This window comes from Mus caroli, unplaced genomic scaffold (assembly GCF_978045245.1).
Source record: "Mus caroli unplaced genomic scaffold, Mus_caroli_1 scaffold_8, whole genome shotgun sequence".
Lineage (NCBI taxonomy): Eukaryota > Metazoa > Chordata > Mammalia > Rodentia > Muridae > Mus > Mus caroli.
Window position 1 is genome coordinate 74,703,933 of NW_028227263.1, and position 24,117 is coordinate 74,728,049.

The window sequence follows — 24,117 nt, forward strand, 5'->3', positions numbered from 1 at the left end:
GGTGGAACAGAGACCCCACCTTGCTGGAGTTGATCAATATAAGAGGTAAATCAGGACAAATTACAGGGGCAACAGTTGGACACTAGAAATTTTCAGAAAGGGCAATTAAAATTTGTTTCAGAATTTGTTGGTAAGGTTACAGACTAATAGAAATGAAGCAGGTAAACAGAGCTTCTAGAAATGCATTCTGAAGTGGCTGTGTTTCCTGCCTGCCTGCCCCAGCTCTCAGCATGCCTTACAGCTTGCTTCAGCAATTACCATCTCTAGCGTCTTCTCTTCCAGCTTAGACAATTGTTTTGAGCCATCCATAGGTAGGAGCTCGGGATGCTGCATGGGTAAAATCAATCCCATGAGGATTATTGGTCCTGATATTTAAGCCAGACCTTACATGTCCTGGTTGCCATTGTATGCCTGCTCCCAGTTGGACCTCCACATGTGTAGACAGTTAATTCCAGGACTCCTTCAACACTAGGACCTAAGGATGCTCATATATACCATCATATAAAATGTGTGAATTTTATAAAACTATGCACACACATTCTCCCATATTCATTAAATAACTAATCTCTATCTCACTAATAACCTCAACCAGAGTGATGGTGTATAAATGATGACAGAGCTATCTCTATTGAAAGAGGTAAAACTATCATAGGGATAATGACATATTATATAACTTGTGCTTTTTAGACCCATCCGATAGGCTAGGCCAACTGTACTTGAGCATACACAATACCCTCCTGATGAATTTGTCCATAACTCCTGGGGGAGGATCCATTTGTTTCTCCTACATAGTCCCTTCCTCTGAGGAGAACCCTTGCAGATAGAGGCTTGAGTGAGCTTTGTGTATCTGTGTCTTGGTCTGTGTTAGGAATAGAGTAGAAGTTCAGGAAATAGCTTTCAAATGACTGACATCATTTCCAAAATACCAATATATGACACCAATATATCCACATGAAGGTAAACTATCAAAATGCAAAATTGTTACTTGCTGTTTAAGGAATATAAGTGAAATTTGAATTTAAAATAAGAGCTGTTGAGTGGTACCTCATCAGGACCCTGAGCTACTAAAGTCATGTGTCATGATGACACACATGTGCTTATATGAGAGACAGTCTAGAAATTAACAGCAAAGTACGGTGTCGAAAAATGCTCTCCAGGATGTCCAAATTCCAGTTAGCCTGTCATTATTCTCTTAATATAATCGGGAAACATTTGGATGGTCAAATTTTATGACAGAACATTGTCCTCAATACAAATATTAATCATCTAAATTTGGGGGAATCTGACTCCCTGAGGCCTGTAAGAGAAAGGAACTAATCTCCAAATTGTCCACAAATTACTCTATAAGTCACGGTCATGTCTTTGTTTCCTCTTTGCTCTGCCTGTTTATACCGTAATATTAATAAATGCAGCATTTTAATGAGCTTTGACTGAATTATCTTCAGAGAGTTGGTGCAGTAGGCTCCTCAGAGACAAATAACTGAAGTTTCTGGGTTCTGGAGAGGAGCGTGTTCCTCATTAGCTAGGACAGCTAGGCACCGGCCTGCTCAGGAGAGCTGGGCACAGCTCGAGCCCACCTGTGCCTCGACAGGACGGCAGTGTCTCTGCCCTGCTGTGTACCAACCCCAGGGCTTTCATTAAAAGTGTCAGGTGCTTTCCCCAGAGCCAGTGCTGATGGCATGTCATGCTGCCATCTCTAGAGGAGCAGTGCTGACACCTACTAATAGTCTGACAAACGGTTAAGTAGCTAGTGGCTGTTCCAGCTCAGGTTGGGGAGGGGTGTGTGTGTGCTGCCGCTCCTGAGCGTAGCATCCAGGGCTGGTGTCTTCCTCATAGTCCACGCTGGGGACGGAACCCTCCTTTCTGCCACAACAGGTTCCTCTTGTACTTCTTCTTTAGAAGACTTTGCCAGGGTGTATGCTGGTGGATTTCAGCATCCTTGCCATTTCGCCAGCACTTTCTGTGTTTGAGATGCCTTGCACCATGTGCTTAGAAAACGGGTCAAAGCCACATTCATTCACAAAGTTCTAAAAGCCACAATTGATAGCAGAAACAGCTACAGATGGGTTTAGGGACATGAATGGCTTATCTGAGCCAGAATCCTGGGGAAGTAGAGGGCAATCCAGGCTTTTCTCTGGGAAAAGCTGTCAATCGAATGTGTACAATGGTTGATAATGTTATCATTATCAAATCATCTATTGCATGTGTGGTTTTGGGTGATAGTGTACATAGTTGGTTTTGAGCCTGGTTTTCTACAATTTTTTTTTTTTAGGAGTCAGAGGACTATAATATTACTTTATTACATTTCTGTGAAGGCAAGACAGATCCTTCCCATTGTTCATAGCTGACTGCCCTTGTGCTTCCATTTAAACCCATGGCTCCATCGGGGTAAGGGCAGTGGGATTATGGAATTGGATTTCAAAAGCTTCTTGTAAGTTCCTGAGTATCCAGGCCATGAGACAATGTGATGGGGTTTCTCCTGGTTACTTCTAACCCTGCCCCTCACTTCTCCATTTTATCCTTTCAAGTTTCAATCTTACTCACCTTCAGGCTCCGGGATGAATAAGCTCTGTATGAATATCCAGGTCCTTAGCCCTCCTGGTTATTTATTAAGAGAATTAGATATAAGTTCAGCAACTTGAAGGTTGCCTAAGAGATAAGAAGGCCTGTTCATGCCTTGTAGTAGGCCCTGTCTACTTGTTAGATGGACATCTATATTTAAGCCCTGCATGCCCTGCTGATATCATGTAGGAACTCTGTAGCCATTCTTTCTTTCCGTGACAAATTAAATCCAAATTAAATCCTAAGGTAATAGGTTTTTACTTGGAGACTGTCAAGCTGATTTTGGATTGGACGTTTCCTTACTTCTTACTTGTATTCTTTTGGAAGATAGAGGGAGATAGGGGTGAAAAAAAAAAAGGAAGGTGAGAAGTGAGGTAATTTTGTGTATGTGCACAGGTGTGCACACCTGTTCCTGTATGGTGTACCTATCTATGTACAAGTACAAACACCCACATGCCACAGTGGTATATGAGGTCATGAGACAATGTCCCATGCCAGTCGTCACCTTCCATGTTGTTTTAGACTGTGTGTGTGTGTTATATATCTGTGTGACAGTATATTGTGTGTGTCTGTGTGTGTTGTGTGTCCCTATGTGACTATGTATTGTATATGTAAGTGTTTGTGTGTCATGGTATATTGTGTGTGTGTGTATATATATATATATATATATATATACACACACACACACACACACACACACACACACACACACACACATATATCTGTCTTCTCACAGCTCACGGAGCCAATGTTTTTATTGGTTTCCAAGAATAGGAGCATTATTATCTATGTTGACTTAAGAAAGTTTAGAGAGGTAACTGTTCGCTTTAAATGTGTTGCTTTTAACTGGCATGTGAGCTCAGTGTCACAGAGTGTGGTGGTTTTGTTTTTGTTTGTTTTTGTCCGCGGTGTCATAAGTTAATCAGCATATGCTCCATGTCTTTCACTTCATACAGCATCACTTCTTTGGATAAGAAGATCCAAAGTCCTTTCCTCTAGCTCTTTTAAAAGATTTCATACAGTTTTATTAGCTACAGTCACCATATGACACCAGCATTCATCCATCCCTCTGGTCCAACCATAACCTTGTGCTGGTGCACAAATTTCTCCATCCACCCCTCCATGTTCCTTCTCTAGCATCTTGTAACTATCTTTCACTATGCTTCTGCCTGCTGTTTTGAGATTATTATTATTATTATTATTATTATTTTACCTCTCTGGGTGTTTTCCTGCAAGTATGTCTTGGCACCATCTGTTTGTCTGGTACCTGTGTAGGTCAGAAGGTGGTATCAGATATCCTGGAACTAGACATTGTAGTAAGCTGCCATGTGGGTGCTGGGAATTGAACTAGAGTCCTTTGTCAGAGTAGCTAATGCTCATAACTAACTGATGAGCCAGCTCTCCAGCTCCAACACTACTTGATTCTGTCTGTCCTGCATATGAGTAAGACCTTTCAGTATCTATTTTTTCTGTCAATTATATAACATATTGCCTTACAGGCTCATCTGTGTTACTGCAAATGGCATGATTTAATCTTCTTTATGATTGAGTCCTCTTTATGCCTGGATATTATTCTGTCATCTGTAGGTACCCATTTGCTTCCTATGTGTATCAGGTGATGGACACCTATGTTGTATTCATCTCTGGCTATTGTAAGGAACGCTGTGATGGACACAATACTCCAGAGGCTGAAACCATTTCCCTTGGATATATACATGAAAGTGGAATTGCTGTCAGATGAAATAGCTGTGTGTGACTGCTAAAGCAACCATGTTTTTCCATGCTGGATTTACTAACTGATCGTCCCACTAACAGTACCCAAGGCATCCTTTTCTTCAGAGATTTCTGGTGTTTGTTATTGTCATCTTCGTTTCTGTTTTCTTGAAGTAGTAGAAATCAGACACAGGGCCTTCCATATGGTAGGTGCTTTCCCACTGACTACATCTCCGGCCCTATTATTGCCTGCTTGATAATAGGCATTGTAACTGGGGCTAGAGGATATATCACTATGGCTTTGATTAACATGTTCCTGAAGATGGGTGACGCTGAATAAGTTTTTACATCCATGGTGCTTTGTATGTCTTTTCAAGTTTTTCCCCTGTTTTTAATTGGGTTACTTTATTTTGCTACTGAGTTCATTTTAAAGATAAGCAAGGAAGTGTGGATGGACTCTTCTACAGGAAAACCTCATGTCCCCTTCTGTGAGAGTTGTGATCATTGGTCTTCAGAGCAACAATTCATCTGACTCATCAGTGTGGATCCCTCGATAAGTTAAAGACTGAACACTCATAGGTTTTCTTGCTTCTCTGAATTCTCAAATGTGGATCCAGCAAGCCTGCTGAGAGCGCCCTTTCCCTTCCCTCTCTCTCCCTTTTCACAGTTTAATTGTGAAAGCACAGAGCTTTTGCTCAATTTGCTGTGTCCCTTTGGAGATATGTTTGTCTTTGATGGTTGTCTGTGTTCTCTTTCCAGGGAAGAGTGATCCTTTCTGCCTATTGGAGTTGGGCAATGACCGACTTCAGACACATACCATTTACAAAAACCTCAATCCTGAGTGGAACAAAGTTTTTACATTGTAAGTGTGCCATGCCCTGGGATCCTCAGAGCAGCTTTAACTTAGAGAGCAATTATCTCTGATGTGCATGGGGCAGGCGGGGGGCTCTTGGGGGGAACTTTCCACCCAGTTTTATGTGCAAAGAGCGAATTTTATTGTTTTTTTTTCTTCTGAAAACCTTTTATCCTTTCATTTTATAGTATGGCTTAATAATAGAAGAGACCATTTGGAACTGTAAGGGACTGTTAGGAGACATTTATAAAGTAGATCTTTTAGTGACTAAATTAATCTGCAGATAGATGGAAGTTTCTAGACGTCCAGACTAATCCATTTCTGGGTTAAGAAAAGTTACAAATGGAGCCCTGTCTTAAATTCTAAGCACTTACATGTTATGATACTATCTTAAATGCATGAAGGTTTGTATTCTGCCAGAGTCTTTTGGAAAATACAGATTATCAGTAAATCCTTAAGGACCCCCCAATGCTTCTTACATTCCCTTCTATCAGAGTGGCTGGCTCCTTCAGACTGCCCTGTGTGCTTCATCAAACTTGGGCTTCTGGGAAGCTGGGTATATAGTATCCTAGTTTGCCTTAGATTTCAAGGTGTGTGACGGTGAAGGGAGGCTTCTATTAATTTTGCATGAGTTGATGTCACATCACCCCCACAAAACTGACCTTTTAGACTGTGTTTGTGAGTGAAAGAGTCAAATTTGCCTCCAGGGTAAATAGTGGTGTTCATAGGATGTCCCACAAAGGTCTAAGGGAAGTGGATCAGCTGGAGACACCGCAGCTAACTTATCTTATTGTATCTGCCAGAAACAAGGGATTGTGACAATAGCTATGGCTCTATTGGTTTTTTTATTGTCCATAGTGATTGGATTATGTTCAATATTTTAAAAAGTATTTTTAAAGCTGTACATGGGGTTTTTTGGTACTTTATATTTCTAAAATGAGCTCTCTGCATAGTTCAGCAAATAATGAATTTTACCACATTTTCTTAAAAATATTTTTAATATTTGTTTGCTCATGATTTATTTTTGTATGTGTATACATCTGTGCAGGCTTATTTGTACCATATTTGCATTTAAAAGACCACAGAAGCCAGAAAAGGGTTTGGGATCCTCTAGAATTGGAGTTACGAGCAGTTGGGCACTATTAGATGGGTGCTGGGAACTGAACCCAGCCCTCTGCAAGAGCACTAAGTCTTCTGACCACTGAGCTATCTCTATAGCCTCTCACATTCTTTTCTTCACTAATTTTTTTAAAGGTGAATTTTCTTTTGCTTTTTTTTTTTTCATTTCAGAGTGACTTTGCAATCTTGTCCCTTTCTCCTATGATTTCTCTTTTCTCTTCTCTATTCTTTCTTTCTTCTCTATTCCTTCCTTCTTTCCTTCCTTCCTTTTTTCCTTCCTTCCTTCCTCCCTCCCTTCCTTCCTTTTCCACCCAGAGTTGAGGAATGAACTCAGGATCTTGCAGTTGCTTAGCAAGTACTCTACTACTGAGCTAAATCCCTAACCCTTCTTTGTTTGCTTTGCTTTCTTTCTTTCTTCCTTCCCTATTTTCTTTCTTTCTTTCTTTCTTTCTTTCTTTCTTTCTTTCTTTCTTTCTTTCTTTCTTTCTTTCTTTCTTTCTTTCTTTCCTTCCTTCCTTCCTCCCTCCCTCCTTCCCTCCCTCCTTCCCTCCCTCCCTCCCTCCCCCCCTCTCTCTTTCTTTCTTTCTTTCTTTCTTTCTTTCTTTCTTTCTTTCTTTCTTTCTTTCTTTCTTCTCTCTTTCTTTTTTATATCCTCCTTCTTTAACAGTATCACCCTTGAGTGCACACATGTGTAGAAAATGCCACAGTAAGAAAGTTAACTTGTTTCATCATGTGCACATCTGAATCTTCCATGATGGATGGTCTGGGAATACAGTCAGTTTGATTTAATTTTTGGAGTTTAATTAAATGATAGTTTTATACTCCGAGGACACACAGACTTAATTAGTGCAAGTGTTTTCAGATCTTCATGGAGCAAACGTCACTCGTGTGTTTTTGTGTATAATACCTGATCTCTTCACTTTCAGCCCTATTAAAGATATCCATGATGTGCTGGAAGTGACAGTGTTTGATGAGGATGGAGACAAGGCCCCGGACTTTCTTGGAAAAGTCGCCATCCCCTTGCTGTCTGTAAGTCTTCTGCATTAATCAACAATTTATAAGTCAGAGCTTCTATAGTCTAGACTCGCTTTATCATTGTCAGTTTTGGAGCTACTACGGAAAGTACTATTTATTCTTTATCTTCATATTTTAGATATAAAGAGACATAGCTTTTTGTGTGTTGGTTTAATATTTACTAAATCAAACAGACATTTTGGGCAATCATTCAATACACTCTCAGACCTTATTCCACCTCTGACTGGCACTTTTGGTCTGACTTCAAGGAATCCAACTCAATGGGCAAATATTCCACAGATTCCCGAGGCATTCTCATGGGTTTCTTTTTATTTCGCCCATGCCCATTTTGCTAAAGATCCATTGCTGATTGCGGTGCATTTGTCCTCAGTTCTCCTAAAGACCACTTCCCCTAACATCCTCTCTGTTAGGTCTGCTTTACACTGTTAAAGGATTAAAATAAAGTATTTTATGGAAGAAAATAAAAGATGTCCCTTGGAAAATCAAGAGTGTTTCAATAATCTAGGAAGGCTCAGCAAAGATGAAAAACAGAATGAATAAAATAGTTATAAAAGGTGGTAGAAAAAGCATCCCGGAGTGCTTACAAGAGTGAAGGGGGAGAAGGGACTGGCAAATTGCTCTTTTATTTATTTATTATTTAGCATCTACTTTTTTCCTATTGATTGGACATTGATATGTGTCCAGTGAACTGCATAGAGGCAAGCATTTCAGTTTTGTACAATTGGCATACAGTCATTCTGGCTTCACCAAAATATGAACATTTTATTTCTTCCCTCACAGTTGTTGTTTTTTTTTTCCAAAGCCATTTGTACATTTTTTGTGAGTTGTGCACTCTATGATCTAACCACAAGCTTCATCTTCCTCACACAATGTTTACAGGGAGGGGAACACTGTACCTCTTAATATCTTTTCGTCTGCTTTTGATCGCTTGGTTAATTTCTCCCCAAGTTCCCATATCCCTGATGCTCCTCCAAGAAAACACATGCAGCAGCTGCCGGCTGCTGCAGCAGGCCCCCCGCCAAATGCTCTGAGCCCGCCGAGCCCACCGTGGCAGACAGCAGGGCTCATGGAGAGGAGATGGCAATTTGGGAATTCCCCCTTTTTTTATTACAACCTTGTCAGATATTCCTGGAAGAATACATGTAGCAGGAATATGGGACACACTTTAAAAGAAGTCTAAAGAGAGTTGATACAAAGCCAAACCATCCATCCCTTATAATTCAGTGTGCATATAGGTGCACACACTTTCTCACCACCATCTCTCTGCCTCACCCCTTCCTATCTCTTCCCCTTTCCTTCTGTCTCTCCCTATTCACTCCCTCCTTTCCTCCCTTTCCCCCTTTATACTGTTTAATGGATAAATCAGAGACATATTTTATTCCTTCACCTGTGAATACACTTGGAGCACTTAGGAACCCACGATCCTTTCTCTTTGTCCATAAAACTTTTGTACACGGGTTTTGCTTACTTACTTCTGTCCCAGCAGACCCCTGTGTCTTTGTCTCTTCTTCAGTCCCTCCTCAGAAGATCTAAGACAGGACATCCAGCTACAGCAGGATGACCAAATCTGAAGGCTCTTGACACTTGAAGTCAGACTGCTTGTTTGCTAAATGGGGCTTTCCTGTACATTCTTGGGGTACCCAGCAGATTCCTAGCTTCTCTGGGTGACAGTGGCACTTGTTTGTCTCTGCTGTTGTGAAAACCAGTGAAGTCCTTAGACATTGACAAAGACCCTGGAAGGGACATGGACTCCTGGTGACACAACCGTTGACTAAACTAATGGACTGTTTTTTATTAAAATGTCTCTCCCCCAACTAGAAAATTAGTGAAAGGCATAGCTTACTTAATTTCTACTTTAAACAAAAATTCTACTTTAAACAAAAATGAAACTCGACAGTCGAGCATTCCATGATAGGAACAAGCTGCCTCAGATTCTCTTGTTCATTGATTTGTTTGACAAACATTGACGAAGTTTCACTGAGTGGCTGGCAATTTTAGCTAGCAGTGCTCTAATGCTGACCTCGGGGAACTTCCTCTTTCCTTGTAGCTTAGTCCATGCTTTCTATGATACAAGGGTGCTGCTTACTGGCTGCTCCTCATGGTTTAATCATTCTGCTTTCTTAGAGTACCCTGGACAACCAGCCCTGGGGTGGCATTGCTACAGTGACTTGGCCCCTCCCACATCAATCATTAAGCAAGAATCTGGTTGGGTATTATGAGGTTCCTTTTCACAAGTGACTCTAGTTTGTATCAAGTTGACATTAAACTTGCAAGGCACATTATTTCTTTTAAATACAAATAGCATGTAATACAATCAGAAGAAAGCACCAGTTTAGCAGGCTCTGCTCGCATAAGAGCCTGGCCAGTCTATAATTCTCTTAGTTGTCCTGGGGACCCTGCCATGGCACTGTGTGGCAGGCTCTGCTGCTGCTGTTGCATACAGCTGATTTGACTCACATTCGTTTCTAATTCCTTGACTGACAGATTAGGAAAATGACCAAATCCTAGGGTAGTTCTGTGTCTTCTTGACATCAGGTGGTCTACTTGCAACAGATTGACCTTTCCAAATTAATGTATTTCCTAATAGAATGTAGATTATAAGTGTGAGTTTTAAATGTCATGACTCTCATTATAGATGAAAATCATAATCCAATAATTATTTAATTTTTATTCGATTATCAAGTAATACTGAACTGTATTTGAGAAGGTTTGTGTAAAGGTCTATTTAGCTCTATGTTTTTTTCTTTAGTTTATGTTCCTTGAGGGTGCATGTCTGACCAAGTCAATGCAACTAATATGCTAAGTCTTTAATTTGCTAATAACTTAATCTTACATATTTATCTTTGGTAATTTACAAATTAAGAAACAAAGTCCCAGCAATGATCCTGTACTGTAGCTGGCTAGTATCATACACAGCCTCCTCTTGGAGTCTGAACTCCTGAGCGTTTCTTAGAGAGTCACAGTGAGTACTCATCAAGCATCATGCCATAAGGAAGGCTAGGAAATGTGTTTGTACAACTGTGCTATGTACACTTCGGACCAGCAAAAGAGATATGTTAGGAGAGGTATAGGAAATCGTGAGAGATATCTGTGCAGTAGGCACAGAAAACCAAAAGTCCCACAGAAAACCACAGGAAAGGAACAAGATGCTCTGAGAGATGGACTAACATTTGAGGAGACATTAGGAAGCAGGGCTTTGAACTGGCATAGGACAGAGTAATATGTTGACTGTGACTGGGAGATGAGCAGGAGCAAAGTTTAAACAGAGGTGCAGAAGATTGACCATGATGCAAGAACAAAGAGGGCCTAAGATGAGAGGAGGGAAGGGTAGGGAGCCATTTATATGTCTATTGGTGGGGATCAAGGGTGGGGTTAGACAAGAAACAGTGCGTCTAAAGCAAGCAGCCCACTAGGACCACAGGGTGAAAACATCCCAGATCTGTTAAATCTCCAGGAATTAAGTATCAAAGAAAATGCTCAGGGTTTATATTTCTTAGGAAAAGGGCTGTTTTCTGATTTTATTTTTCAATTATGTTAAAGGATCATGAAAAGGGAGTCAGTGCTCTTTATCATTTACTTTATAAGAGAATTAAGACTTCATTCAGTGGTATATTGTTATAGCTTGATCTGGTAGCACAGGTCCATAATCCCAGAGACGTAGGCTGAGGCAGGGGAATCACAACTTCAAGACCTACTTGGGACGTAGAGTCATTGACAGTCTGGACAATAAGGGAATCCTGACTTAGCACAAAAGAACTGAGGCTTGAACTCAGTGGTGGAACATTTGCCTACATGGAAGAGGTTCTAGATTCAATGCTCGATACTATAAAAGTATCAAAATTAAATTTATATTTAAAATGTTTATAATGAGCAATATATTAATTATTGAATACAGATATTTTTTTTGAATACGGATATTTTTGTGCAGTTGTCTTCTCTTTACCTATGTCATGAGCTAAAGTTCTACTCACCATTTCGTGGTGTCTCACTTTGGGATTCTTATGGTATGATGAAACATCATGACCAAAATTAACTTGGAGAAAAGGATTTATTTCAGCTTACAGTTCTATTATCAGAGTCCATTCCACACTGAGGTAAGGAACTCAAACAGGGCAGGAAGCTGGAGACAGAAACTGGAGAAGAATCCAGGGAAGAAGTACTTCCTATTGGCTTGCTTCTCATGGCTTGCTCAGCCCATTCCATAGAGCAACAGCACTACCAGTCCAAGGATGGCACCACCGACAGTGAGTTGGGCCAGCACACATCAATCGCTAATGAAAAAAATGCACTACAGGGTTGCCCACAAGTTAGTCTGGTAGGGGCATTTTATCAACTATGGTTACTTTTTCCCAAATGATTCTAGCTCTTGTCAGGTTGACATAAAACTAGCCAGCTCAGTGAGGTAAGACACAGTGCATTAAAATCCCCAAGTCTAAGGTAGAGAATGTGCCTCCACCTCTCATTTTACTTGGTGTTGATGTGGTTAAGTCTGCTGCTGACGTCCATTTAAAACTGTTGAATAAAGAGGCTGTGGTAAACTCAAATATTTTAGTAGAAATCCTGGGATCCAGAAGGGCCTGGATGTAAAGATGTCAGCCCAGACTACTGTACCCAGCACATATTAAGAGTTAAATAATTTCATCAGCCAAATGGACCTAGCAGACATTTACAGAACATTCCACTCAAACACTTAAAATTAAATGCTTTCTTCCTGGAAGCACATGGAATCACATAACTGTATACAAATCAAGACTCCACAGTAATACATCTCAAAATCTTGAAGGAACTGTAATCAAGCAATGGAAAGACTTGTATAATAGAGACTTTAAGATATTGAAGAAAGAAAGTGGAAAAGATACCAAAAGAAATATGCTCTCCTGCTCATAGATTGGTAGGATTAATAGTGTGAAACAGCCATCCTACCAAGTGAAATCTCCATATTCATTACAATCTCCATCAAAATTTTAACACAGCTCTTCATAGAAGTTGGAAAACTGATCTTCAACTTCATATGCAACACACACACACACACACACACACACATACACACACACACACACACACACCTCAGTAGACTAGCTTAAAAAATTCTCAATGATAAAATGACTGATGGCCATATCATATTCTAAACTTTAAGTTATACTATAAAGTTACAGAAATAAAAATAGCGCTGTACCCCATTTAATAAGGTTATTTGAGTCTCTTGAGTTTAAATGCTTGAGTTCTTTGTATATATTGGATATTAGCCCTCTAATTGAATTGTAGAATTGGTAAAGATCTTTTTCTAATCTGTTGGTTGCCATTTTGTCTTATTGACAGTGTCTTTTGCCATACAGAAGCTTTGTAATTTTATGAGGTCCCATTTGTTGATTTTTGATCTCAGAGCATAAGCCAATGGTGTTCTGTTAAGGAAATTTCCCCCTGTGCCCATGTGTTCAAGGCTCTTTCCCACTTTCTCCGCTATTAGTTTCAGTGTTTCTGGTTTTATGTAGAGGTACTTAATCCACTTGGACTTGAGCTTTGTACAAGAAGATAAGAATGGGTTGATTTGCATTCCTCCACACTCTGACCTCCAGTTGAATGAGCACCATTTGTTGAAAATGCAGTCCTTTTCCCCTTCCACTGGATTGTTTTAGCTCCTTTGTCAAAGATCAAGTGACCATAGGTGTGTGGGTTCACTTCTGAGTCTTCAATTCTATTTCAGGGATGGTGACCCCCCCCCAGTTCTTTTATTGTTGAGAATAGTTTTTGCTATTCTGAGTTTTTTGTTATTCTAAATGAATTTGAAAATTGATAATTCTAACTCTATGAAGAATTGAGTTGGAATTTTGATGAGGATTTCATTGGATTTGTAGATTGCTTTTGGCAAGATGGCCATTTTGACTATATTAATCCTGCCAATCCATGAACATGGGAGGTCTTTCCATTTTCTAAGATCTTCGATTTCTTTTTTCAGAGACTTGAAGTTCTTATCATACAGCTCTTTCATTTGCATAGTTAGAGTTCCACCAAGATATTTTATATTATTTGTGACTATTGTGAAGGGTGTTGTTTCCCTAATTTCTTTCACAGCCTGTTTATCCTTTGAGTAGAGGAAGGTTACTGATTTGTTTGAGTTAATTTTATATCCAGCCACTTTGCTGAAGTTGTTTATCAGGTTTAGGAGTTCTCTGGTGGAATATTGGGGGTCACTTAAGTATACTATCATGCCACATGCAAATAGTGATATTTCGAGTTCTTCCTTTCCAATTTGTATCCCTTTGATCTCCTTTTGTTGTCTAATTGCTCTTGCTAGAACTTCATGTACTCTATTCAATAGGTATGGAGAGCGTGGACAGCCTTGTCTAGTCCCTAATTTTAATGGGATTGCTTCGAGTTTCTCTCCATTTAGTTTGATGTTGGCTATGGGTTTGCTGTATATTGCTTTTACTATGTTTAGGTGTGTGCCTTGAGTTCCTGATCTTTCCAAGACTTTTTTCAGAAATAGATGTTGAATTTTGTCAAATGCTTTTTTGGCATCTAAAGAAATGATCATGTGGTTTTGTTCTTTGAGTTTTTAATGTAGTTGATTACATTGATGGACTTCCATATATTAAACCATCCTTGCATCCCTACTTGATTGTGGTGAACGATCATTTTGATATGTTATTGGATTTTGTTTATAAGAATTTTATTATTTTTGCACTAATCCCATAAGGTAAATTGGTCTGAAGTTCTCTTTCTTTGTTGGGTCTTTGTGTGGTTTAAGTATAAGTGCAATTGTGGCTTCATAGAATGAATTGGGTAGTGTTCCTTCTGTTTCTGTTTTGTGGAACAGTTTGAAGGGTATTGGTATTAAGTCTTCTTTGAAGGTGTGATAGAATTCTGCACTAAACCCATCAGGTCCTGGGCTTTATTTGGTTGGGAGACTTTTGAGAACTGCTTCTATTTCTTTAGGGGTTATGGGACTGTTTAGATGGTTTATCTGATCCTGATTTAACTTTGGCACCTGATATCTGTCTAGAAAATTGTCCATTTCATCCAGATTTTCCAATTTGTTTGAATATAGGCTTTTTTTTTAGTAGGGTCTGATAATTTTTTGAATTTCCTCCAATTTCATTGTTATGTCTCCCTTTTCATTTTGTATTCCATTAATTTGAATACTGTCTCTGTGTCCTCTAGTTAGTCTGGCTAAGGGTTTATCCATCTTGTTGATTTCCTCAAAGAACCGGCTCAAAGTACCAAATTGCTTTAGTGAGTCAAATTGAACAGAAAAATTCAGATATTGCCATCTTAATATCTGAAAAAAGAGACATCTCACCTAATCAGCAAAACTAGGAAAGAATACTACTTACTCATCAAAGAAAATATCCACCAATAGTATATGTTATAATTGCAAACATTCATACACAAAACACAGGGCACACACATCCATAAAAGACACACTATAGCTGATATTCCATATTGACTCATATTATTTTCTAATAAGAAAATATATACTTTTATTATCTTTTTTTTAGTATTAATTTTTTATTAGGTATTTTCCTCATTTACATTTCCAATGCTATCCAAAAAGTCCCCAATACACTCCCCCCCCCCCAACTCCCCTACTCACCCACTCCCACTTTTTGGCCCTGGCATTTCCCTGTACTGGGGCATATAAAGTTTGTAAGTCCAATGGGCCTCTCTTTCCAGTGATGGCCGACTAGGCCATCTTTTGATACATATGTAGCTAGAGTCAAGAGCTCTGGGGTACTGGTTAGTTCATAATGTTGTTCCACCTATAGGAACTTTAGCTCCTTGGGTACTTTCTCTAGCTCCTCCATTGGGGGCCCTGTGATCCATCCAATAGCTGACTGTGAGCATCCACTTCTGTGTTTGCTAGGCCCCGGCATTGTAATACTCCAAAATGAAAATAACTCTATTGTCTCAGCTCAATGAAATGTATTTTGGAACAAAATTGACTTACCTGATGCAAGCATAGCCCATCAGGTCAAAGCAATCTATAACCAGAAATATGGTCTCCCTGCTGCCTTATGGAGATGCAGTGTTTGGTGGGGCATAAGTATGTGCTGTGAGGAGCTATATTCCTAACAACTTCACTTAATTAGCTTTATAAGAATTTTTAAAAAATAATTGCTTGTACCAAATAAATACCATACACATCTCTATTTGCATCTTCAATGAAGTTGTTTTCTGTGCAGTGGGTTTGCATGAGGTAGGAGACATGGGCAATTATAGGTTTTCATTTGTTTGTTTCTTTGTTTTAAGGTTAAGATTAGATTTTGGACAGTAAAGTAAAATAATAACAAAATTTTAGATTGCATTAACAAATTTATGATCAATAAAGAAATTAGAAGTGGAATGATTCCTGAATTTGGTTTTGTGTGTAGCTTTGGTCCATAAATCAACATGTGCAGACTTGGAGTACAGGATGGATGAAAAGGAGAAAGGGATACATCACTTGGGTGCTTATGGGATATAAACAAGGCTTAAATTGCCATGTAGGTGACAGAAGTAATTCTTATTTGGACATGTATATGAGGGAGCAGTATATGAGCACATGAGTTCAAATGCCCACAGGTGCCAAAGTTGTAGGTACTTAGAGCTAATTGGAGTTGTGGTCCACCTGACTTGATTTCTGCTACCCAAACTTAGGTTTTCTGGAAGAACAATCATTAAACATTTCATTGTTATTACGTACTTCTCCAAGTATACATAGTAATTGAAACAAAGGTGAAATATGGTGAAAAGTCAATTAGCTCTGATCTGCCCTAGCATCAGGGCACTGGTATCATTTTAAAGTTTTCACAAGCCCTATGTATCACATATTGTGAATGGTATTGGGTCAAGTTTAGAGTGCCTGGTGTGGTTCTCCCAATGTCCTAAAACAAGAACATGGTGAATACTAGGCTTTGTGTCATGTGCTCAGAATGCTATATCTTGCATGCATTGAATTTTTCTATTAAAGTCCCTTATATTAAGTCAAAATCTTACTTTCGTCTGCTTTGAGACATCTAAAATAGTGATGTAAAGCAGGAAAGTATAGTGTATGGACATAAATAAGACACATACTATAAATATAATACATAATAAATGTATTAATAGTTCAAAGCAGGATGAATTATCACTCTGATTTTAAGAAATATGGCCCTGTGTGTGGAAGATTTCACATTTTATTTCAGAGAGGAAATATTTTTTAAAATACAAGATTAGAATAAAAATATATATCATCTATCCAGCTTTAAATATTTTTTAAAAAAAATCAAGGATTAGGGCTATAACTTAGCAGGAATTTGATGTTCTGTCATGCCTGGCACTGAAAAATTAAACAGAACATAAAATCTCCAAATGTAAACAGACTAAAAGTAATTCTGCATTGCTTCATGAGGCCTCAATTCTGTAAGGTCTGTTGAAAGTGAGCACTTCACGTGATGCTTTAGAGTATAAAATTCCTAAGCAGGAACACCTGTGATCTTCTTTATATCTATCATCATATTAACAGATGACTTTTAGACACATTCAAGGTGTAATTCTCAAATTTTAAACAATAAAAAAAAAACCAGTTGATATGCGTATATCCAAGCATAAAACTGGAAAACATTGTATTTCAATACCTGCTTAACATGTTCAAATACTTATGCCTTGGTTTGGGTTACCTCAGTAGAGTCCTAAGAGGCAGACATTTTAGTGTGGTCACAGTGCTGAAATATCCTTTTATATGTTATCAAAGGAGAAACAAAGAAATATCAAACAACCTGGCTATGAAAGAAAAAAAAATCTGATTTAGTCAATGCACATTGCAAGGCTGCAATTAGAGGATGCTTAAAACTTCCAACAACACTACAGAAAACTATGCACATGGCCAAAAGCATAGTTGTACCTTGATTGGTTTAGTAACTGCACATAAAGGTTGGAATTCGAGTAAACAACTCAATAAAAAGGAATATATAAGACTAAGAAAACTAGAAAAGAATTGATAAAGAGAAGCAATGTCCTTGAAATAGGTTGAGCAGTGTAGTGCAGTGGCAGAGTACTAGCCTAGCAAGTGGGACACTGTGAGTTCTCTGCCAGCCCTGAGGCAAAAGGGAACAGCACAAAATGAGAAAAACGTATGCAAACAGTGGAGCAGTAGACGGGATAAATCCAAGTACTCGTATACTTTCCTAAAAATATTAGTAGAATTGACAAACCAATTCTAGGGTTAAAGAAAAAAATGCAGGTAGAATGAGACACAATAAACAAGATACAATTATGAATATCAGCCCCAGTTCTCAGTGAGAGACCAAGAAAGCAGGCAGAACTATAGAAGCAGATGAGAGATGACCCAAGTGCTATGCAGATGTTTACTCTTCCCAAAGAAACTATAAGGCAGCCCAACACTTGGAAGAAAGAATATGTAACAAAAGACCAAAGAAAGTTATCTTTAAAAGTCTAATGAAAGGAATTTGGATATCAGATAGTGAATATGATGACAGTGAAAATTATTAGTTATAACTTTTCAAATGATTCTAACCTTTTCTCTATGCATTCTCTTCTCTGGCCATCAAGAAAATAACATGTTGATTGTGTTTCAAAAATCCCAAGGGGCTGAGTACTTCTGACGCTATTTTAATGCATTATGGGCATAAAAACTGGAAAAATATATTATAGTATTACTTTTAATTATAGTAAATAATAGCAAGAAGAAAGATTTGTGAAAGAGAAAAGCATGTTTCTTGTGTATGAGAAGGGCTCATTACATTAGCAAGGGTTCTGTGTAATTGGTAGCAATGATGTATTGAAAGTGAGTTGTTCCCCAGCTGTATCACTAGATGTGGAAGGGATGCTTGGAGAGTCTACTCCCACTCCTGGTTATGGATAAAGTAGCCCAGTCCTTTATCAATCTATTAGTTGGGTTTTTTTTTTTTTGGCACCTTGACCAAAATATATTTCATAGACAAGAGATACTTATTTTGGCTGCTGGTTCAGAGGTTTCAGTCCATGGTCTCATAGCCCCATGCACTCTTCAATGATGATATGATGGTAGTATAGAAGCAATATAAAATTTATGGAAGAAAACATTATGTACATCTTAACTAAGAAATCATAGTTTTAAAAGGGGGTTATCTCATAATTTCAGATATCTGTAAACATAAATAGTTGATAAATAACAGAATATAAGACATCAATGAAATACATAAGAACGCAATATCAATAGCTATATTCATTTAAAACTTAAAAACACCAATAACTATAGCATAAAACAAACAGAAGTTTATGTCTATGTGAAGGTATAATAGAATATTATTGAAGAAGAGAATACAAATTAGAGATCATATAACATTAAATAAATGTTATATGTATAGGATAAAAGATTTGTTAAAAAAAGTATAAACAGCTGCTTAGGGAGTTAGGGTAAAATATTCCACTAAGCAAAAACATAATTTCAAGATAATAAACAGTGGACATTTAAAAGAATGCAAGCTTTTTTTGATTCCTGTCAATTACCAAAAGAACCGTTTGATAAGATTATATTGCTGAAGATCCTACATACTTTACTTGCAAGATATACGAAGTAGGAACAGAGCTGGAAGCTTTCTACCTACTTCCAAGCTTTCATTTTCATGTAATGTGCAGTCTGCTGAGGACTAATGATGTCATACAGTGCTGAACCCATGGACTACATTACTTTTTTTTTTCAATTTTAGCTTTATCTTGCTGCAAAATCAATATTGAATCAGTTCTGGTACATAAGTATTTCTGATAGAAGATAAAAGCACACATTTCTTGAGCATCTGTACATGCTAAAAATGTTTACAAAATAGAATATAGAACATCCCCTTCCTACACATTCTGTCCCTCCTGAAGCTGCCTCTGGAATTTTTTTTTATTACGTATTTTCCTCAAATACATTTCCAATGCTATCCCAAAAGTCCCCCATACCCACCCCCCCACTTCCCTACCCACCCATTCCCATTCTTTTGGCCCTGGCATTCCCCTGTATTGGGGCATATAAAGTTTGCAAGTCCAATGGGCCTCTCTTTCCAGTGATGGCCGACTAGGCCATCTTTCCATACATATGCAGCTAGAGACAAGAGCTCCGGGGTTCTGGTTAGTTCATCATGTTGTTCCAACTATAGGGTTGCAGATCCCTTTAGCTCCTTGAGTACTTTCTCTAGCTTCTCCATTGGGAGCCCTGTGATCCATCCAATAGCTGACTGTGAGCATCCACTTCTGTGTTTGTTTGGCCCCGGCATAGTTTCACAAGAGAGAGCTATATCTGGGTCCTTTCAGCAAAATCTTGCTAGTGTATGCAATGGTGTCAGCGTTTGGAAGCTAATTATGGGATGGATCCCTGATTATGGCAGTCTCTAGATGGTCCATCCTTTCATCACAGCTCCAAAATTTGTCTCTGTAACTCCTTCCATGGGTGTTTTGTTCCCAATTCTAAGAAGGGGCACAGTGTCCACACTTTGGTCTTCATTCTTCTTGAGTTTCATGTGTTTAGCAAATTGTATCTTATATCTTGGGTATCCTAAGTTTTGGGCTAATATCCACTTATCAGTGAATACACATTGTGTGAGTTCCTTTGTGATTGTGTTACCTCACTCAAGATGATGCCCTCCAGGTCCATCCATTTGGCTAGGAATTTCATAAATTCATTCTTTTTAATAGCTGAGTAGTACTCCATTGTGTAAATGTACCATATTTTCTGTATCCATTCCTCTGTTGAGGGGCATCTGGGTTCTTTCCAGCTTCTGGCTATTATAAATAAGGCTGCTATGAACATAGTGGAGCATGTGTCCTTCTTACCAGTTGGGACATCTTCTGGATATATGCCCAGGAGAGGTATTACTGGACCCTCCAGTAGTACTATGTCCAATTTTCTGAGGAACCACCAGACTGATTTCCAGAGTGGTTGTACAAGCTTGCAATCCCACCAACAATGGAGGAGTGTTCCTCTTTCTCCACATCCTGGCCAGCTTCTGCTGTCACCTGAATTTTTGATCTTAGCCATTTTGACTGGTGTGAGGTGGAATCTCAGGGTTGTTTTGATTTCCATTTCCCTGATGATTAAGGATGTTGAACATTTTTTCAGGTGCTTCTCTGCCATTCGGTATTCCTCAGGTGAGAATTCTTTGTTCAGTTCTGAGCCCCATTTTTTAATGGGGTTATTTGATTTTCTGGAGTCCACCTTCTTGAGTTCTTTTTATATATTGGATATTAGTCCCTTATCTGATTTAGGATAGGTAAAGACCCTTTCCCAATCTCTTGGTGGTCTTTTTGTCTTATTGATGGTGTCTTTTGCCTTGCAGAAGCTTTGCAGTTTCATGAGATCCCACTTGTCAATTGTCGATCTTACAGCACAAGCCATTGCTGTTCTATTCAAGAATTTTTCCCCTGTGCCCATATCTTCAAGGCTTTTCCCCACTTTATCCTCTATAAGTTTCAGTGTCTCTGGTTTTATGTGAAGTTCCTTGATCCACTTAGATTTGACCTTAGTACAAGGAGATAGGAATGGATCAATTCGCATTCTTCTACATGATAACAACCAGTTGTGCCAGCACCATTTGTTGAAAATGCTCTTTCTTCCACTGGATGTTTTTAGCTCCCTTGTCGAAGATCAAGTGACCATAGGTGTGTGGCTTCATTTCTGGGTCTTCAATTCTATTCCATTGGTCTACTTGTCTGTCACTATACCAGTACCATGCAGTTTTTATCACAATTGCTCTGTAGTACAGCTTTAGGTCAGGCATGGTGATTCCACCAGAGGTTCTTTTATCCTTGAGAAGAGTTTTTGCTATCCTAGGTTTTTTTGTTATTCCAGATGAATTTGCAGATTGCACTTTCTAATTCGTTGAAGAATTGAGTTGGAATTTTGATGGGGATTGCATTGAATCTGTAGATTGCTTTTTGTAAGATAGCCATTTTTACAATGTTGATCCTGCCAATCCATGAGCATGGGAGATCTTTCCATCTTCTGAGATCTTCTATAATTTCTTTCTTCAGAGACTTGAAGTTTTTATCATACAGATCTTTGACTTCTTTAGTTAGAGTCACGCCAAGATATTTTATATTATTTGTGACTATTGAGAAGGGTGTTCTTTCCCTAATTTATTTCTCAGCCTGTTTATTATTTGGGTAGAGAAAGGCCATTGACTTGTTTGAGTTAATTTTATATCCAGCTACTTCACCGAAGCTGTTTATCAGGTTTAGGAGTTCTCTGGTGGAATTTTTAGGGTCACTTATATATACTATCATATCATCTGCAAAAAGTGATATTTTGTCTTCATCTTTTCCAATTTGTATCCCTTTGATCTCCTTTTGTTGTCGAATTGCTCTGGCTAGGACTTCAAGTACAATGTTGAATAGGTATGGAGAGAGTGGACAGCCTTGTCTAGTCCCTGATTTTAGTGGGATTGCTTCAAGCTTCTCACCATTTACTTTGATGTTGGCTACTGGTTTGCTATAGATTGCTTTTATCATGTTTAGGTATGGTCCTTGAATTCCTGATCTTTCCAAGACTTTTATCATGAATGGGTGTTGGATTTTGTCAAATGCTTTTTCTGCATTTAACGAGATGATCATGTGGTTTTTGTCTTTGAGTTTGTTTATATACTGGATTACGTTGATGGATTTCCGTATATTGAACCATCCCTGCATCCCTGGGATGAAACCTACTTGGTCAGGATGGATGATTGTTTTGCTATGTTCTTGGATTCGGTTAGCAAGAACTTTATTGAGGATTTTTGCATCAATATTCATAAGGGATTTTGGTCTGAAGTTTTCTATCTTTGTTGGGTCTTTTAGGTATCAGAGTAATTTTGGCTTCATAGAATGAGTTGGGTAGAGTACTTTCTGTTTCTATTTTGTGGAATAGTTTGTGAAGAACTGGGATTAGATCTTCTTTGAAGGTCTGATAGAACTCTGCACTAAACCCATCTGGTCCTGGGCTTTTTTTGGTTGGGAAACTATTAATGACTGCTTCTATTTCTTTGGGGGATATAGGGCTGTTTAGATCATTAACCTGATCTTGATTCAACTTTGGTACCTGGTATCTGTCTAGAAACTTCTCCATTTCATCCAGGTTCTCCAGTTTTGTTGAGTATAGCCTTTTCTAGAAGGATCTGGTGGTGTTTTGGATGTCTTCAGGATCTGTTGTTATGTCTCCTTTTTCATTTCTGATTTTGTTAATTAGAATGCTTTCCCTGTGCCCTCTAGTGAGTCTGGCTAAGGGTTTATCTATCTTGTTGATTTTCTCAAAGAACCAGCTCCTTGATTGGTTGATTCTTTGAATAGTTCTTGTTTCCACTTGGTTGATTTTGCTCCTGAGTTTGATTATTTCCTGCCGTCTACTCCTCTTGGGTGAATTTGCTTCCTTTAGTTCTAGAGCTTTTAGGTGTGTTGTCAAGCTGCTAATGTGTGCTCTCTCTAGTTTCTTTTTGGAGGCACTCAGAGCTATGAGTTTTCCTCTTAGAAATGCTTTCATTGCGTCCCATAAGTTTGGGTATGTTGTGGCTTCATTTTCATTGAACTCTAAAAAGTCCTTAATTTCTTTCTTTATTCCTTCCTTGACCAAGGTATCATTGAGAAGAGTGTTGTTCAGTTTCCATGTGAATGTTGGCTTTCTATTATTTATTTTATTATTGAAGATCAGCCTTAGTCCATGGTGATCTGATAGGATGCATGGGACAATTTCAATAATTTTGTATCTGTTGAGTCCTGTTTTGTGACCAATTATATGGTCAGTTTTGGACAAGGTACCATGAGGTGCTGAGAAGAAGGTATATCCTTTTGTTTTAGGATAGAATGTTCTGTAGATATCTGCCAGATCCATTTGACTCATAACTTCTGTTAGTTTCACTGTGTCCCTGTTTAGTTTCTGTTTCCATGATCTGTCCATTGGTGGAAGTGGTGTGTTGAAGTCTCTCACTATTATTGTGTGAGGTGCAATGTGTGCTTTGAGCTTTACTAAAGTTTCTTTAATGAATGTGGCTGCCTTTGTATTTGGAGCATAGATATTCAGAATTGATAGTTCCTCTTGGAGGATTTTACCTTTGATGATTATGAAGTGCCCCTCCCTGTCTTTTTTGATGACTTTGGGTTGGAATTCAATCTTATCAGATATTAGAATGGCTACTCCAGCTTGTTTCTTCATACCATTTGCTTGGAAAATTGTTTTCCAGCCTTTCATTCTGAGGTAGTGTCTATCTTCTTATCTGAGATGAGTTTCCTGTAAGCAGTAAAATGTTGGGTCTTTTTTGTGTAGCCAGTTTGTTAGTCTATGTCTTTTTATTAGGGAGTTGAGTCCATTGATACTAAGAGTTATTAAGGAAAAGTAATTGTTCCTTCCTGTTATTTTCGTTGTTAAAGTTGGCATTCTGTTCTTGTGGCTGTCTTCTTTTAGGTTTGTTGAGGGATTACCTTCTTGTTGTTTCTAGGGCATGGTTCCCGTCCTTGTATAGGTTTTTTTCTGTTATTATCCTTTGAAGGGCTGGATTCGTGGAAAGATAATGTGTGAATTTGGTTTTGTCATGAAATACTTTGGTTTCTCCATCTATGTTAATTGAGAGTTTGGCTGGGTATAGTAGCCTGGGCTGGAATTTGTGTTCTTTTTGTGTCTGTATAACATCTGTCCAGAATCTTCTGGCTTTCATAGTCTCTGGTGAAAAATCTGGTGTAATTCTGATAGGCTTGCCTTTATATGTTACTTGGCCTTTTTCTCTTACTGCTTTTAGTATTCTATCTTTATTTAGTGAATTTGTTGTTCTGATTATTATGTGTCGGGACGTATTTCTTTTCTGGTCCAGTCTATTTGGAGTTCTGTAGGCTTCTTGTATGTTCATGGGCATCTCTTTCTTTAGATTTGGGAA

At 38.5% G+C, this 24,117-nt stretch overlaps 1 protein-coding gene across 4 annotated transcripts in view; it reads left to right on the forward strand.

Annotated features, from left to right (window-relative positions):
- Mctp2 (multiple C2 and transmembrane domain containing 2) overlaps window positions 1-24,117 on the forward strand; it is a 238,613-nt gene that overhangs the window by 115,203 nt on the left and 99,293 nt on the right. For all 4 annotated transcript variants that reach the window (XM_085841642.1, XM_021166947.3, XM_029480148.2 and 1 more), the window contains 2 exons: window positions 5,035-5,137; window positions 7,174-7,276. In XM_085841642.1, the coding sequence (XP_085697768.1) occupies window positions 5,035-5,137; window positions 7,174-7,276 (206 nt within the window). The remainder of the gene's footprint in view (window positions 1-5,034; window positions 5,138-7,173; window positions 7,277-24,117) is intronic.